The sequence below is a fragment of the Danio aesculapii genome, chromosome 5 (genome assembly GCF_903798145.1).
Source record: "Danio aesculapii chromosome 5, fDanAes4.1, whole genome shotgun sequence".
Taxonomy (NCBI): Eukaryota; Metazoa; Chordata; class Actinopteri; order Cypriniformes; family Danionidae; genus Danio; species Danio aesculapii.
In genome coordinates, this window is record NC_079439.1 from 46,803,676 (window position 1) to 46,818,168 (window position 14,493).

The window sequence follows — 14,493 nt, forward strand, 5'->3', positions numbered from 1 at the left end:
CAGGAATAGATGTGTCTCAAGGGAACCACTTACCAAACAGAACGCATTGATGACAAACAAGATTTTTGGCTTTACTGTATAACAATAAACAGTATATTATTCTTACAATGCTGCTTATATGTGTTTACTTGTCTTATGTCACGCATCATACTGTATGTGTCACACATAACATGACATTTGGTTTCTGCCAGAAGTCAGTGATTTAAGTTTATGATTAAAAAATTTGAATAATTCTGTTACAAAAACACACTGATCCTCTTTATAAGACTCATTAAACCCCTGGCGTCACATGGGTTAGTTTGATTATTATTTTTATTATTATTATTATTATTATTATTATTATTATTATTATTATTACTTTATTTTACCAGGAAAGACACATTGAGATTTAAAATCTCTTTTACAAGAGCATCCTGTATACCTGTCACATGGGTCTAGATGACAACAAACAAAAAAAACAATTAACAGTTAAAAAGAATCACACATTTACAAATAAACTATTCAAAACATCTATTCAAAACATCTACAAGCCTGTTTCAATTTCTAAATCATCTGTACTCTTTAAAAGCGTTTAGTGAAACCAATTCTTTAAACTGCAACTTTGCAGATTATTCCACGCAAAAAGTGCTGTGAATTTGAAAGCCTTTTTTCCCATCTCAGTCCGCACTTTAGAAACAGAAAGTGAATAAATATCCTGTGACCGAAGGCTATAGCTAAGGACAGGTTTAATGATGGATTTATGTGCTTGTTTAAGCTTCAAAATAAAAGTCATCGTCCACCACCATTATACAGCATGAAAGGCCCAAAAAAATGTAAAACTAAGATTGTGTTTGTCCGATAAAACAAAAAAATCATATCTGCAGAGGATGGCTTAAGGGTGAGTAAATTATGGGGTAATTTAGATTTTTGGGTTAACTACTCCTTTAACTGTACCAGAGAAGTGTTAAAACATAATTTTAACACTGGCTTCAGCACAACTAAGTTTGTTCAGCTTACAGCTGCATCAATAAAACCTCCTGGAGTTCAGTCCAACATTCAGCCCTTTAAACAGACCCCCTGCTGGACCCAAATCTGTACTCCATGAGAGACATAAAAGCTTTACTGTCATAGTCAAAACCTTCAATCTTATACTGACACAATACAGATACACAGAGATCAGATGAAATCTTCTCATCTTTTATACACTATAAAACTCACCTGACACCTAAGAATTTGGGCTGTTCTCCTGGGGCAGAGGTCTCTGTCTCCATCTTCAAGCTGTCAATGTGGGCGATGGAAATAACTGTAGCAGCCACATACCATGGCAGACCCATAAAAGAGCACACCGCTAACAGAACAGCCACCCAGAAAAGGTCCAGATGATAACCTGCACCTTTCTAAACCACACAAACAAAAGAGGGTGGTTATAAAATGATATTATTACGCCAGAGGAATCATGATCAATTAAAGGCAACTGTGTCAAAATATACCAATCTTGTCAATCATTGCTGATAATGGTGGTAGACCAGTATATGTCTTGTTGACCACTACAGTTTGTGTATTTGATTATATATTTTATTGAAAAGGTCAATGCCAATATTTCACATATTTTAAAAGTCAGCATTTAATAAATAATTTGAACTTAGTTAAAGTACTGCATACTTAACGTGAGGTCACATCAAAGTTACTTTGCAAAAGTTACTTCAACACATTAGATTAAATTTTCATGATTAATTTGTGAACCCCCCCCCCCCCCTCCCCCCAAAAAAATAAATCTCTGGTGTCCTCTGAATGTGTCTGTGAGGTTTCAACTCTAAAATACCCCACAAATAATGTATTTTAACTTGTCAAATTTGAACCTACAGTATTTGAGTGTGAGGAAAAATGTGTGCCTGTCCCTTTAAATGCAACAGAATTGCTGCTTTTGGAAGAGGATAGAGCCTATAAACTCAATTCTGTTTGGCTGGAAGTTAAGAAAATAAATCTTCATCAGTTTGACAACACACATACATGCAAATTCTTACAACACATGCAAATACAAAGAGGGACATCTTATAGCAGCAGTGTTGCCAAATTTTTGTTTATTTTAATGTCCTAGGATGGCCATAGTGTTCCTTGTTGTTTTTATATTTTATTTTAAAGAAACTCGTGGTAACATGGCATTCAAATAGCATTTCATTTAACATTAAAAATTAGGGTCACTGTAAATCTGATACTTCAGAACAACAAAGTCAAAAAATAATCCCTTTAAATAATCAATTGGACTTGTTAAGTGCTGAATTCAAACATAAATTAAAAAGTACAATACGATATGTCATCAGATCAGTGTAATATTCACAGAGATGGCAACAATGTCCTTCCACAGGGAAGCATTACCCAGGCCCCAATGTTTAGAGGCCAATCTCACATTACAGGCCAAAAGAGAATAAAAGCTTTGCTTTTGTCTGATTCACAATCCCCCTTTGTTCCACTGTTCAGAATCTGGCCTTTGTGGACCAGCAGTGTGCCAGTGGGATGAAACCACTTTCGGAAGCACCAAGACTGAATGTGAAAATATTGAAAGATAACAAATGTAGTGCCCAGCATACAGTAAATGAGAAACCCCCTTTTTGAAAATAAGTTTTTGTATGCAGTTCTCAGTGAATATAGGGAATATTTGTTGGTGCATTTACACAAAAACTGTTTTCTTAAACAGTTATATTCAATAAAATACAAGTCTGGCCACCTAAGATTTTTAGGATTAGAAAGATAATACCAATATTTCATCAGATAGTTAAAATAGGAGTTAAATTTAAGACTTTTGAGACACTTTTATGACCATTATGAAAGACATTTTAGACTTATGCAGGGCTATGTGCTAAGGACTTTTTAAAATATCCCATAGAAAAAAATTCACCTGCCCTATCAACAAAATAGGAAAATTGAGTACATTTAATAAAACAATAATAATTTTGTTTGAATATTTTAAAATTTATTTTCAATTACCCATTCACAAACCCTTTAACCCTTAAAATAGAATTAAAACATAGCTGTCAATTACTTCAGTCTACAAAAATAATAATTTAATTAATTATATGTATACATATATATATATATATACACACACACATTTCTAATAACTGATTTATTTTATCTTTGTCATGATGACAGTAAATAATATTTTACTAGAAAATTTTCAAGACATTTCTATTCAGCTTAAAGTGACATTTAAAAGCCTAACAAGGTTAATTAGGTTAACTAGGCAGGTTAGGGAAATGAGGCTAGTCGTTATATAACGATGGTTTGTTCTGTAGTCTATCAAAAAATATATAGCTTAAAGGGTATAATAATTTTGTCCTTAAACCGGCTTTTAAAAAATAAAAAACTCCTTTAATTCTAGCCGAAATAAAACATATAAGACTTTCTCCAGAAGAAAAAATATTATCAGACATACTGTGAAAATTAGCTTGCTCTTTTAAACATAATTTGTAAAATATTTAAAAAAGAAAAATAAAATTCAAAGGGGGGCTAATAATTCTGACTTAAACTATATTTATATATATATATATATATATATATATATATATATATATATATATATATATATATATATATATATATAGGTCAGGTCAGTATTCTCAGTAAATAAATGGAGAACATTAGAACATTTAAGCTAATGTTACTGTAAGGAAAGTAATTAAATGTTTTTTTGTAATAAAAAGTTAAAAGTTTTAATGAGATTATTGGTGATTGTATGGGTGGTAATGGCCATATTGGGTAGCTATACATGAATGAAGGAAAATTAAGACCTGCTTAAAAAAAAGATTTAAGGCCTACAACACAACATTTCAGTAGATTTAAGGGTTAGGATTATTTAAGGCCTAAAATTTAGCTTTTGAGATTTAAGAAATTTTAAGACTTTAAGACCCCGCAGACACCCTGAATACATTTAAATACAAACAATTTAAAATTACAAACTACAGAATTCCAAGTAAATATTTATCTTCATTTTCTTTAACATATTTATTTGGGTGTACTAATTTTTGGACTGTGATCTTAGGTTTTTAGTTAGATTAGTTCCAGTTTTGGCTGACTAATCTGTATATGCAAAAATATATTATTTCAAAGTATCCTATAGAAAATATTAACACAAAAGAGGGAGGGGTGTACTCAATTATCTACATGCATGTAGTAGACTATCATTCCTAGAATAAATATAATTATATAATTGTTAAATTAAAATACAACCAATATTACATGGTTAGATCATTCTCTAAAATATAAATCCTCTCATAATTTGTGTTGTTCAAAACCTGTAAGAGATTAATCTAACATTTTCATCTAATCTAGGACATATCTAGTATATGTATATATATATATATATATATATATATGTATATGTATATGTATATGTATATATATATATATATATATATATATATATATATATATATATATATAGATAGATAGATAGATAGATAGATAGATAGATAGATAGATAGATAGATAGATAGATAGATAGATAGCTAGATAGCTAGCTAGCTAGCTAGCTAGATAGATAGATAGATAGATAGATAGATATATAGATAGATAGATAGATAGATAGATAGATAGATAGATAGATAGATAGATAGATAGATAGATAGATAGATAGATAGATAGATAGATAGATAGATAGATAGATAGATAGATAGATAGATAGATAGATAGATCTTAGGAGTTTAGATTGACTGAATGATGGCAGAAAGTGTTTCATGATGCTTTTCCCCTATGGCATGCATCTCTTTGATATATGCTATTTTTGATTCTAAGTGCTGATTCATAACCTCCAGACAAAAGATTACAGGGTTCTATTAGTAAAAAACGTCCTATAAATATCCTGATATTGTCGCCCACAGCACCGTGAGAGTTTCCTCTGGTCCTGCATGGCTCAAAGTGAGCGTGATAAACCATCTGGCTTGGGACAGAGTCTCACAGCAGACTCGCAGCAGGCCTACCTTAAGCTTGTGCTCCTTGCGATTGACAATGACAGCGGTGATCTGCTGATCCATGAAGAGCAGGATGGTGACCAGCAGAGCTGGCACAGACGCTGCCAGGTACACCCACCAGGGGTTACCTCCGAACGGTGGCACAAACCAGCCACGGTTTGGGCTTGTTGGCTGAGGACATGAAAAGAGAGCAGTTTGATGATCACAGAAGTCTGCAGTCAGGGCGCTTGGCAAATGTTTACAGGATACAAACAGAAATGATCTGACTGGACTGATATTGACTCATACTGTGAGTCTCTGTGTAGGATGCAGTGTGTCACCCAATGTGTCCTCTGATGTTTATACTTCCTGAGAAAAATCTATTTTTATTAAACAGAGCATCAGGCCACCTGAGCAAAAACACCCCGTGGACTGACCCACACACTGATCACTGTCCCAAAAGAAACTCTGTACACATAAATAACATTGAATGCTGAGCAGTACATACAGAACTGGCTATTTATCATTTATACAGTAAGCAATGCTTATTTTAAGTAAACATTGATAAAATTTAAAGAGATGATCAAATTTAAAGGACAGAAAATCTCAGGATAACTTATTATGCCTTTGTAAGCTCACGTATGATTGAATGCAGTTCTAGCATGCAGTTTTGGCATGTAACTTAATCACTGCTATTCATTATTGTGAAGTAATTCTCAAAGCTAAAAATCATTTGACACACATTTTTTTTGTGCTTTACTAAAACCATAAAATGTAATATTTTGTTAAACTTTATTTTAAATTGTAGCCATTTTTGTTCCTTTAAACTGCAAAACTAAATAAAACCAAATAAAATTTAATTATAAATAAAACTATATAGACATTTTATAGTATTGCAATCAGCATCGGTAATGTTTACAATAAAAATGCTAAAATAAAATAAACTTTAGTAATGTCAACTGAAAATTTAAGAATTACACTATAAATTAAAAGTGATAATATTGTGTGAACAATAATTAAAATAAAGAAAATGCACCCATGGAGGGTAAAATTAAATTAAATTAAATTAAATTAAATTAAATTAAATTAAATTAAATTAAATTAAATTAAATTAAATTAAATTAAATTAAATTAAATTAAATTAAATTAAATTAAATTAAATTAAATTAAATTAAATTAAATTAAAATAAAATAAAGACGGTTCATTCCACTGTGGAAACCCCTGATAAATAAGTGACTAAACTGAAGAAAAGTCAATGAAAATAAAATAAAAATAAATAAAACAATAATAACAATAATGTTATTAAAATATTTGGCAGTTCATTCCACTGTGGCGACCCCAGATAAATAAGGGACTAAGTCGAAGGAAAATAAATGAATGAAATTAAAATAAAATAAAATAAAATAAAAATAATTGGTGTTTCACTCCACTGTGGTGACCCCTGATAAATAAGGGACTAAGGTGAAGGAAAATAAATAAATAAAAATTAAATTAAATTAAATTAAAATAGTTGGTGGTTCATTCCACTGTGGCGACCCCAGAAAAATAAAGAACTAAGTTAAAGGAAAACGAATGAAAATAAAATAAAATAAAATAAAAAGGTCTGCACTAAACCAATTTTAAAACCATATACTAGAAGGAATTTCATTTTACAACAGACATTATGGAAAGATGCTTACCTTAAATTCACTTGGCACTATGAGCTTTGGCGTTTCAACCCCAACCAGAGCATCGACACCGCAGAAGATCAAAATGGCCAGGATAATAGCAAAGTCACTTATGAGCTTCCTTACCTAAAATGAAACAATACTGTATATATCCATTTTTAGAACTAAGAGGTGTGCATTTCATCAGTAATCTCTTGCCTATCAACTGCAGTACTGATTAGGATCAATGACTGCCTTGACCAAACAAATGCACATGCTCTACAAATACTGTATAATCAGAGACGCACTGAAGAGTCCATCAAGAGTCCTGAAGTGTTGCAGTGAGATTACTTACAGTAGTAGGGAAGAACGGGCTGGTCTTGAATTTCTTCAGACACATGGAGCAGGTATAGGTGCCAAAGAAAAGGATAAAGGACATGAGGGTGATGTCGGGCACAAATTCGCAGGCTTTGCCCACCAGCTCTCCTCCATATTTCAGGCATTCCTTCTTTGACAAGGAGGACCAGGTGGCATTCATGCGCTTCACAAATGAGACAAAAAACACATGATCAGAATATCTAATCATCAGGGGATTCAATCAAACATTTAAAACATAATTACACATAACACCCCATAGTTTAAGGCACATTAATGAAGAGTTCAAATGTTTTCCCTCAACTTGACCTGACCCAGACCATCCATCTGAAGTGGAGTTTTAAACAAAGACAAATGCAGAACAGTAAAGCTTTTAGTTTCTGTTTGAAGGTAGATGCCTGATTCTCTCCAGTTTCTCTGAAGTTGCACAATGAATCTGATACTGTTCAGGTTTGCACAAAAAGTGCAACACAAGAGAAACGGCTCATTGAGTCACAAAGATGTTGGCAGGGATTTCGGCATTCATGGTCTCAAACAGAGGGCTATCTGAATGAATTTATTGTCAAAGAGATCTTGGTCTATTAATTGCAGCTTGAAGTGTAAAACTGACTGGTGGAGGTGAAAACAACATCAGCTAGGTCTGGACAAAATGATTTTAGAAGACTGAAATCAATTTAAGTATAAGATAAAAACTATTGCTTTTTCTGAACTTAATGAGGCACATCTTCTAAAATTTGTGTCAACTTACTAAAAATGCAAAAATGATTCTTTTTATTAGTTTTTATCACTCTGGAGGCCGTACAAGATGTAGATGAATTTCATCAATACAACATTTTTTTTAAAGGGGACCTATAAGCAAAAATCACTTTTATAAGAGGTTTAAACACAGTTGTGTGGCAACATTGTGTGAATATAACTAGCTTCTAATGGTAAAAATGTTTTTAATGTTAATTAAAAACATTTAAATTAATTAATAAAAAAATTTATAATCACCCTTGATAAAACTGCAGAAACATTTTGATTGACATTCTCCCTTTGTACATGTCATTAGAGGGGGAAAGTCCCACCCATTAGTTATGATCTCTTGCTCATTAGCATAGGACATAAGTATTGTTTTTGAATCAGCCACTATGCTGACATATAGGCATTTGTAGCTCCACCCTCTTTTGTCAATAGTTCTGGGAGCACAATCTCATTTGAATTTAAAGCAACAGTAACCAAAATGGCACAAATTGGATCAAAGCCTAAAACAGGCAGTTTCAAAGAGCTATAAAACATTATCTGTGCTGTACTTTGAGCTGAAACTTCACACACACACACACACACACACACACACACACACTCTAGGGACATTAGAGACTTATTTTACATCTTGTGTAAATATAATATGTCACCTTTACAAAAAAAATTGAGCTTAATGATTACAAAAAAAGACTTGCCATGACTTAAAAAGCTTCCTGCTACTAATAATGCATTCCAACTCTGCAGACAAAGCAACCCTGGCACTAATATGTTTGCTTTTTGAATGTATATGCCTTGTAAAATACTGTGTCAGAGTTTTGCATGACATGGATTCAAACAATCAGCATATAATAATGTCACTGCAGTTCCTATTGTGCTGGATTATCCCCTGCTCTAAAGTATGAGCTAATCTAGTTCCACCAAATGGTGTTCATATAGAGCTAAAATCATCCCCATTTAATAGTGTCAACATAACAAAAAGTAGGCACTTCCACCAAGAATTGTAGGAACTGTGAAAAAAGTTTATCCTGTGAGAAGTTTTCAAATCTGTGATGTTTTGGTAAAACTTACTGGGTCTGTCGTATAATTTACAGTCCAGACAAATGTTGAATCAAGTGGATCAGTGTACACATCTGAAGAATTGGCTGAAAAAAACAAAGAAAGAAGACAAAACATACAATCAGCACAAACATCAAAAACCACCAATAAAAACTCTAAGTCATATTTAAATTTGGAAACAATGTATATGAGATTAGAAAATTTGTTTAAAAAAATGAAAAAATAAAAATGTTATGTTATATATATGAGCAATACCATACGAGTAGCAGTGAGATATGGCTGTATATTAGCACTGGTGGGAGGCGTGCGTCAGTGTCCCACCAGTGACAATTTATAGCCATATTGCACTGCTACGAGTGTGATTTTGCGTTTATACAACAGTTTGACAGCATAATCTTGTCTATAAAAAAGAAAATCAAACACGGAGAGTCTAAAAAACCTTTTGTACGAGGAACTACTTTCTTCCGCCATTCATTCACATTTGCAGCTGACATTAGAACAGCTGAAGCCTTTACTAATTCACCAACTCACTTTAGAGCTAGTATTTGAATGATTCTCTAGCGTAATGTCTAAAGTGATGACAAAACAGGGGATTTTGCTCACATTTTAAGATTATAAGGCTAAACGGCATGAAATGCCATCAGTCTACAGAGATTTCCCAGTATTTCTCTGTTGCAATCGGGAGATCACAATAATTAACAGAGAAAAAGCCAAAGCAACGCAATCACTACCGGATTGCTGTTGTGTTTGCAATAAGGAAAAATGCTAAACACATGCAGGCATTTCTTTCTCTCTTTTACTGAACTAGTCTGTAGTAACGAAAACAGGAGACTCATTAAAAACAAACAGATGGCCATCCAAAAAGTAACTCAGGGGCCTACACAAAATACATACATTCCTGATATGAGTCCCATCTCACACTCAATACATTACAACTACCATGGTATAAATACTGTAAACTGCAACATAAAAAAGAGAGAGATTGACTTAGAATGCCACTTACTAGTTTTACAATGTTTTGATCAGCTGTAGTTTGCAAATATGCTGAACTTTTCTCCTCTAAGGGCTTATTATGTGGTCTCTGTCTCCATCTTGTGGATAGACAACGTCAACAGTCTTTACTCTGCTTGATGACAAGCTGATGGATGCCGACCCGCTGTATCTTATAAGTATTTAACATAGGCTCTATCCTTATAAATAAACTGCACAGTTGCAATCAACTACATTCTCGTCTAAAAAAGGCTCAAAGGTGCATGATGTTGTCCAACAGCTGCATTATTAGTGAAACTGTAGTGAGTTTATTGATCTGCTGTCACTCTATGTGGGCGGCTCACTCTAAGGGTAAGGAGGCTGTACGAGTTCTGATATTGCAGAATATCGCACTGCCATCAGCCAATCAGGTTTGAGAACCAGACAGAACTGTTGTATAAATATTTATATATACTTTTTAACAAATTAACATTTTTCATTTGAAAATTTTCATTTGGAGCTTTTAGTGTTGCCACTTTTTTGTATATATTTGTGTACTTTTTGTTCGGCTGCACACCCAGTTGAGATTGATGTCCATGCTATTGTTAAATTATTTATCATTTGATACATTTAACACACTTGAATTAAGACTCAAATGATGATCAGAGGGGTGACATAGTGGCGCAGTAGGTAGTGCTGTTGCCTCACAGCAAGAAGGTCGCTGATTCGAACCTCGGCTGGGTCAGTTGGCATTTCTGTGTGGAGTTTGCATGTTCTCCCTGCGTTCGCGTGGGTTTCCTCCAGGTGCTCTGGTTTCCCCCACAGTCCAAAGACATGCGGTACAGGTGAATTGGGTAAGCTAAATTGTCTGTAGTGTATGTGTATGAATAAGTGTGTATGGATGTTTCCCAGAGATGGGTTGCAGGTGGAAGGACATCCGCTGTGTAAAACATGTGCTTTGGTGGTTCATTCTGCTGTGGCGATCCCGGATTAATGAAGGGACTAAGCTGAAAAGAAAATGTATGAATGATGATCAGATTTATTTATCTTTTACCTTATAGCCCCGAATCATACAGGTGAAAATCAGCAGATAATAGTTTAATGTGTTTAATGGTCACTTAAACTTGCAACACACTTGACAAATTTACCAAGCAGGCTTTCAAACAAGAGCACGTGTTTTATTGCCAAGTTAAGCACGGCATACAGTACGTGCCAACCGATCTGCAATGATTATTGTAAACGTTCACCACTTCTCCACTGCATTAATCTTTAAAGAGTCTCTTTGCTGGGTTCCCCTAACTGGAACTAATTTCCACACAGCTGTTGTTTCTCTCTGTGGCAGCAGATTGGAGAGAAAACGAGGGAGGGCTGAGAGGAGCAAACAGCGGTTCTGAGGAAAGCGGCATGAGTGGATGAGTCTCACCCGCAAGCAGCTCTCCGTACGCTCTTAATTCACCACATGCATGAAGGAGATTAACCCCAAACCACATCACGTCCACATTCGCCCCTAGATTGCTCATTCATTCCTACCGAGGCCACACACACACACACACACAGAGAGAGAGAGAGAGAGAGAGAGCCACTAGCACAATAAACAAATCTATCATCTGTGAAGCACAAGTCAATGTCAACATGTAACTAACTTAGCCACAAAATATTACACTGATACAGAGAATTGATTTAATTATTACTTCAAACTTCAAAAACTTTGTTTTGCCCAGTGCTCTGGATTTCAAACAGTTCAAGTAGGGATCTTGTTTGACAGTGTGATAATTGACTAGCGCAATCTTTTACACCAATATAAAACCTGCGAGCAAAAACATCAAGTTACTGCCAATGCTGACTGTTTACATTCATGTTCTAGCTGTCTTCTATTAAAGTATCAGAGATGGAAACACTTTGTGGCACTTTCAATGCTAGTGAATTGACTGAAAAAGTTTGCAGCGTCTGTCTCTAAAACTAAAAAAAAAAAAAAATGTAAACACTAGTGTAACAGTAGTGTTTAGGATGCTTGAGGGTTCATGGGAGTATGCTCAACCAGTCCGCATGTGTTTTGTGGACTTGTAGAAGGCATTCGACCATGTCCCTCATGGCATTCTGTGGTAGGTGATCTGGGAGTATGGGGTCAGAGGCGCTCTATTATGTTCCAATCTCACCTATGGTCATGAGCTTTGGCTCAAGACCGAAAGGACAAGATCTCGGATACAAGTGGCCAAAATGAGTTTCTTCGCAGGGTGGCAGGGCACACCCGTATAGATAGGGTGAGGAGCTCTGTCACCCGGGAGGAGCTCGGAGTAGAGCCGCTGCTCTTCCACATCGAGAGAAGTCAGCTGAGGTGGCTCGGGCATCTGTTTCGTATGCCTCCTAGGCACCTACCTAGGGAGGTGTTCCAGGCATGTCCCACCAGAAAGAGGGCTTGGGGAAGACCCAGGACACACTGGAGAGACTATGTCTTTCGCCTCTCCTGAGAACACCTCGGGATCCCAGAGGAAGTGTCTGTTGAGAGGAAAGTCTGGGGTACTCTCCTAAGACTGCTGCCCCTGGGACCCGGCCCCGGAAAAGCAGAAGAAAGTGAAAAAATGAATGAATAAACTACTGCGGGGTGATGCAGTGGCAAAGTAGGTAGTGCTGTTGCCCCACAGCAAGAAGGTCGCTGGTTTGAGCCTCGGCTGGGTCGGTTAAAAAAAAGAGACTAAGCCCCAGATTAATAAAGGGACTAAGCCTAAAAGAAAATGAATGACTGAATGAATGAATAAACTACTGCAACACTGCAATTCTGAAGATTTAAATGATTGTTTTTAAATAAGCAAAGAGGTCACATGAATTTTTTTAGACATGCATCTTTCGTAGACTTGTACACAGTTCAGTGAAAATAAATTTAGGATACTCTGAAGTTTAGGTTTCCTGTTTCCAATGGAACAAAGGACCACTATCTGCTGTCAAAAGTATAGAGATGCATAAAACACATCTGACAAAGAGAATAATTTCAAAACAAGAAACTTTCTGCTGGACAACACTGTGAATGTGCATCTTGAAACTGTTTTAAACAATAAACTGAGACTGTAGGACTTTAGCAATTTTCAACCAGTTTCTTTTCTTTCTTATTTTTGTTCTAGTTTTTTCAGTGATTTGAACACAAGTGGTCAGCTAAGAGCTATTACTGTTTCCATCTGGTAATAACCGGTCTTATTTTGTGGGATGCATGAGCAATTCTGAATGAAATCTACTGCTTACAAATGGGTCAGGAAGGCAAGTGAGTGAAAAGAATGTGAATGGCAACTACAATTTCAATCAACACAGTTAGTATTATAAATCTCTTGTTCTGGTGTGCTTTCATACAACATGTTCCATAATGATCACATCCTGGGTACAATAAACCAGGTGCATTGGAAATTTGTGCCTCAGCCTAGATCTTTGCAAAACATGAAATGCATTGCTCCAGATAAATTTTGTTCAGTGTTTCAGATAACAAATCCACAATCCATATCTGCTATCTACACTTTTGTAAATCTGAAAAATGTACAATTTTTATTTATTCTTTTACTTTTCAGCTTAGTCCCTTTTTTAATCAGGAGTCGCCACAGCGGAATGAACCGCCAACTTATCCAGCATATGCTTTACGCAGCGGATGCCCTTTCGGCCGGAACCTAACCCTGGGAAACATCCATACACTCTCATTCACACACATATACTGCGGACAATTTAGCTTTTCAAGTCACCTATTGCCCATGTCTTTAGACTGTGAGAGGAAACCGGAGCACCCAGAGAAAACCTACGTGAACATAGGGAGAACATGCAAACTCTACACAGAAATGCCAACTGACCCAGCCAGGGCTCGAACCAGCGACCTTTTTTCTGCAAAGCAATTGTGCTACCCACTGCACCACTGTGATGCCAAATGTACAATTTTACATTACAATATTACATTATAAATGTGTAACATATCTACTTAAGATATGTTTTGTTGTGCGTTTAAGATACACATTCATCTTGTACATATCCACAAGAATCCAGAGCTTGTCATACAGGTCACCTAGAAATCCACTAACAGAAACTTTCCCTAAACCCAACCAAAAGTGGACATGATAGATTTGTTTTGATATTACATTGCTGTCAATTTCTTTTGTGGAACTGTGCGTCATTCGAGCACTCTGCATCCTAACATTATACAAAGTACAACAAGTACAACACTACACAAACTGAGCTTCCAAGCAAACTGACCGAAGTAGTACCAAGCAAACTGAGAGAAAAGTTGTCCATATGGATATTGAAAGGTGGGGCAAATATATTTGACAAACCATAAGCACCATTTTGTTTTGTTTTTTGTATTTACTTTGTGTTATTCAAAGAACTGCATGAAAAAATATTTTATTTGTTGACAGAATGTCATGTAACTATCATTGGTGATTAAAAGAAACTAAAGTTGTTGGCATCATAACGCCTCGAAGCCTTTATTTTATCCAAAAAAAGTGTTCTGAACAGTCAAACATACAATATATTGAAGTACATTTTGCAGTTTCACAAACATGTAGGTTGAAGCACATACTGTATTTCCAATGAGCTTATGTTGCTTAGGTCAATATGTTACCTACAGTCTTTTGAAAGCAATTGTATTTAGCATATTTCATTTGTAATAGGATTAACAGCAACACATCTTAATACCAGGTAGAAACAGGGCCATAGACTCAAATAGGAGCAACAAGAGATTAAGTCTCAGCACTCATAAGCTAACCTGAGACTTTTCTTTGTCTTTGAAACTTTGAAAGATTTGTGTACT

General features: G+C 35.2%; 1 protein-coding gene across 2 annotated transcripts in view; it reads right to left on the reverse strand.

The window, feature by feature from the left end:
- slc4a4a (solute carrier family 4 member 4a) overlaps window positions 1–14,493 on the reverse strand; it is a 127,945-nt gene that overhangs the window by 16,098 nt on the left and 97,354 nt on the right. For both annotated transcript variants that reach the window (XM_056458362.1, XM_056458363.1), the window contains 5 exons: window positions 8,760–8,833; window positions 6,928–7,113; window positions 6,606–6,719; window positions 4,956–5,117; window positions 1,198–1,376 (listed from right to left, as the gene is read on the reverse strand). In XM_056458362.1, coding sequence (XP_056314337.1) covers window positions 1,198–1,376; window positions 4,956–5,117; window positions 6,606–6,719; window positions 6,928–7,113; window positions 8,760–8,833 — 715 coding nt within the window. The remainder of the gene's footprint in view (window positions 1–1,197; window positions 1,377–4,955; window positions 5,118–6,605; window positions 6,720–6,927; window positions 7,114–8,759; window positions 8,834–14,493) is intronic.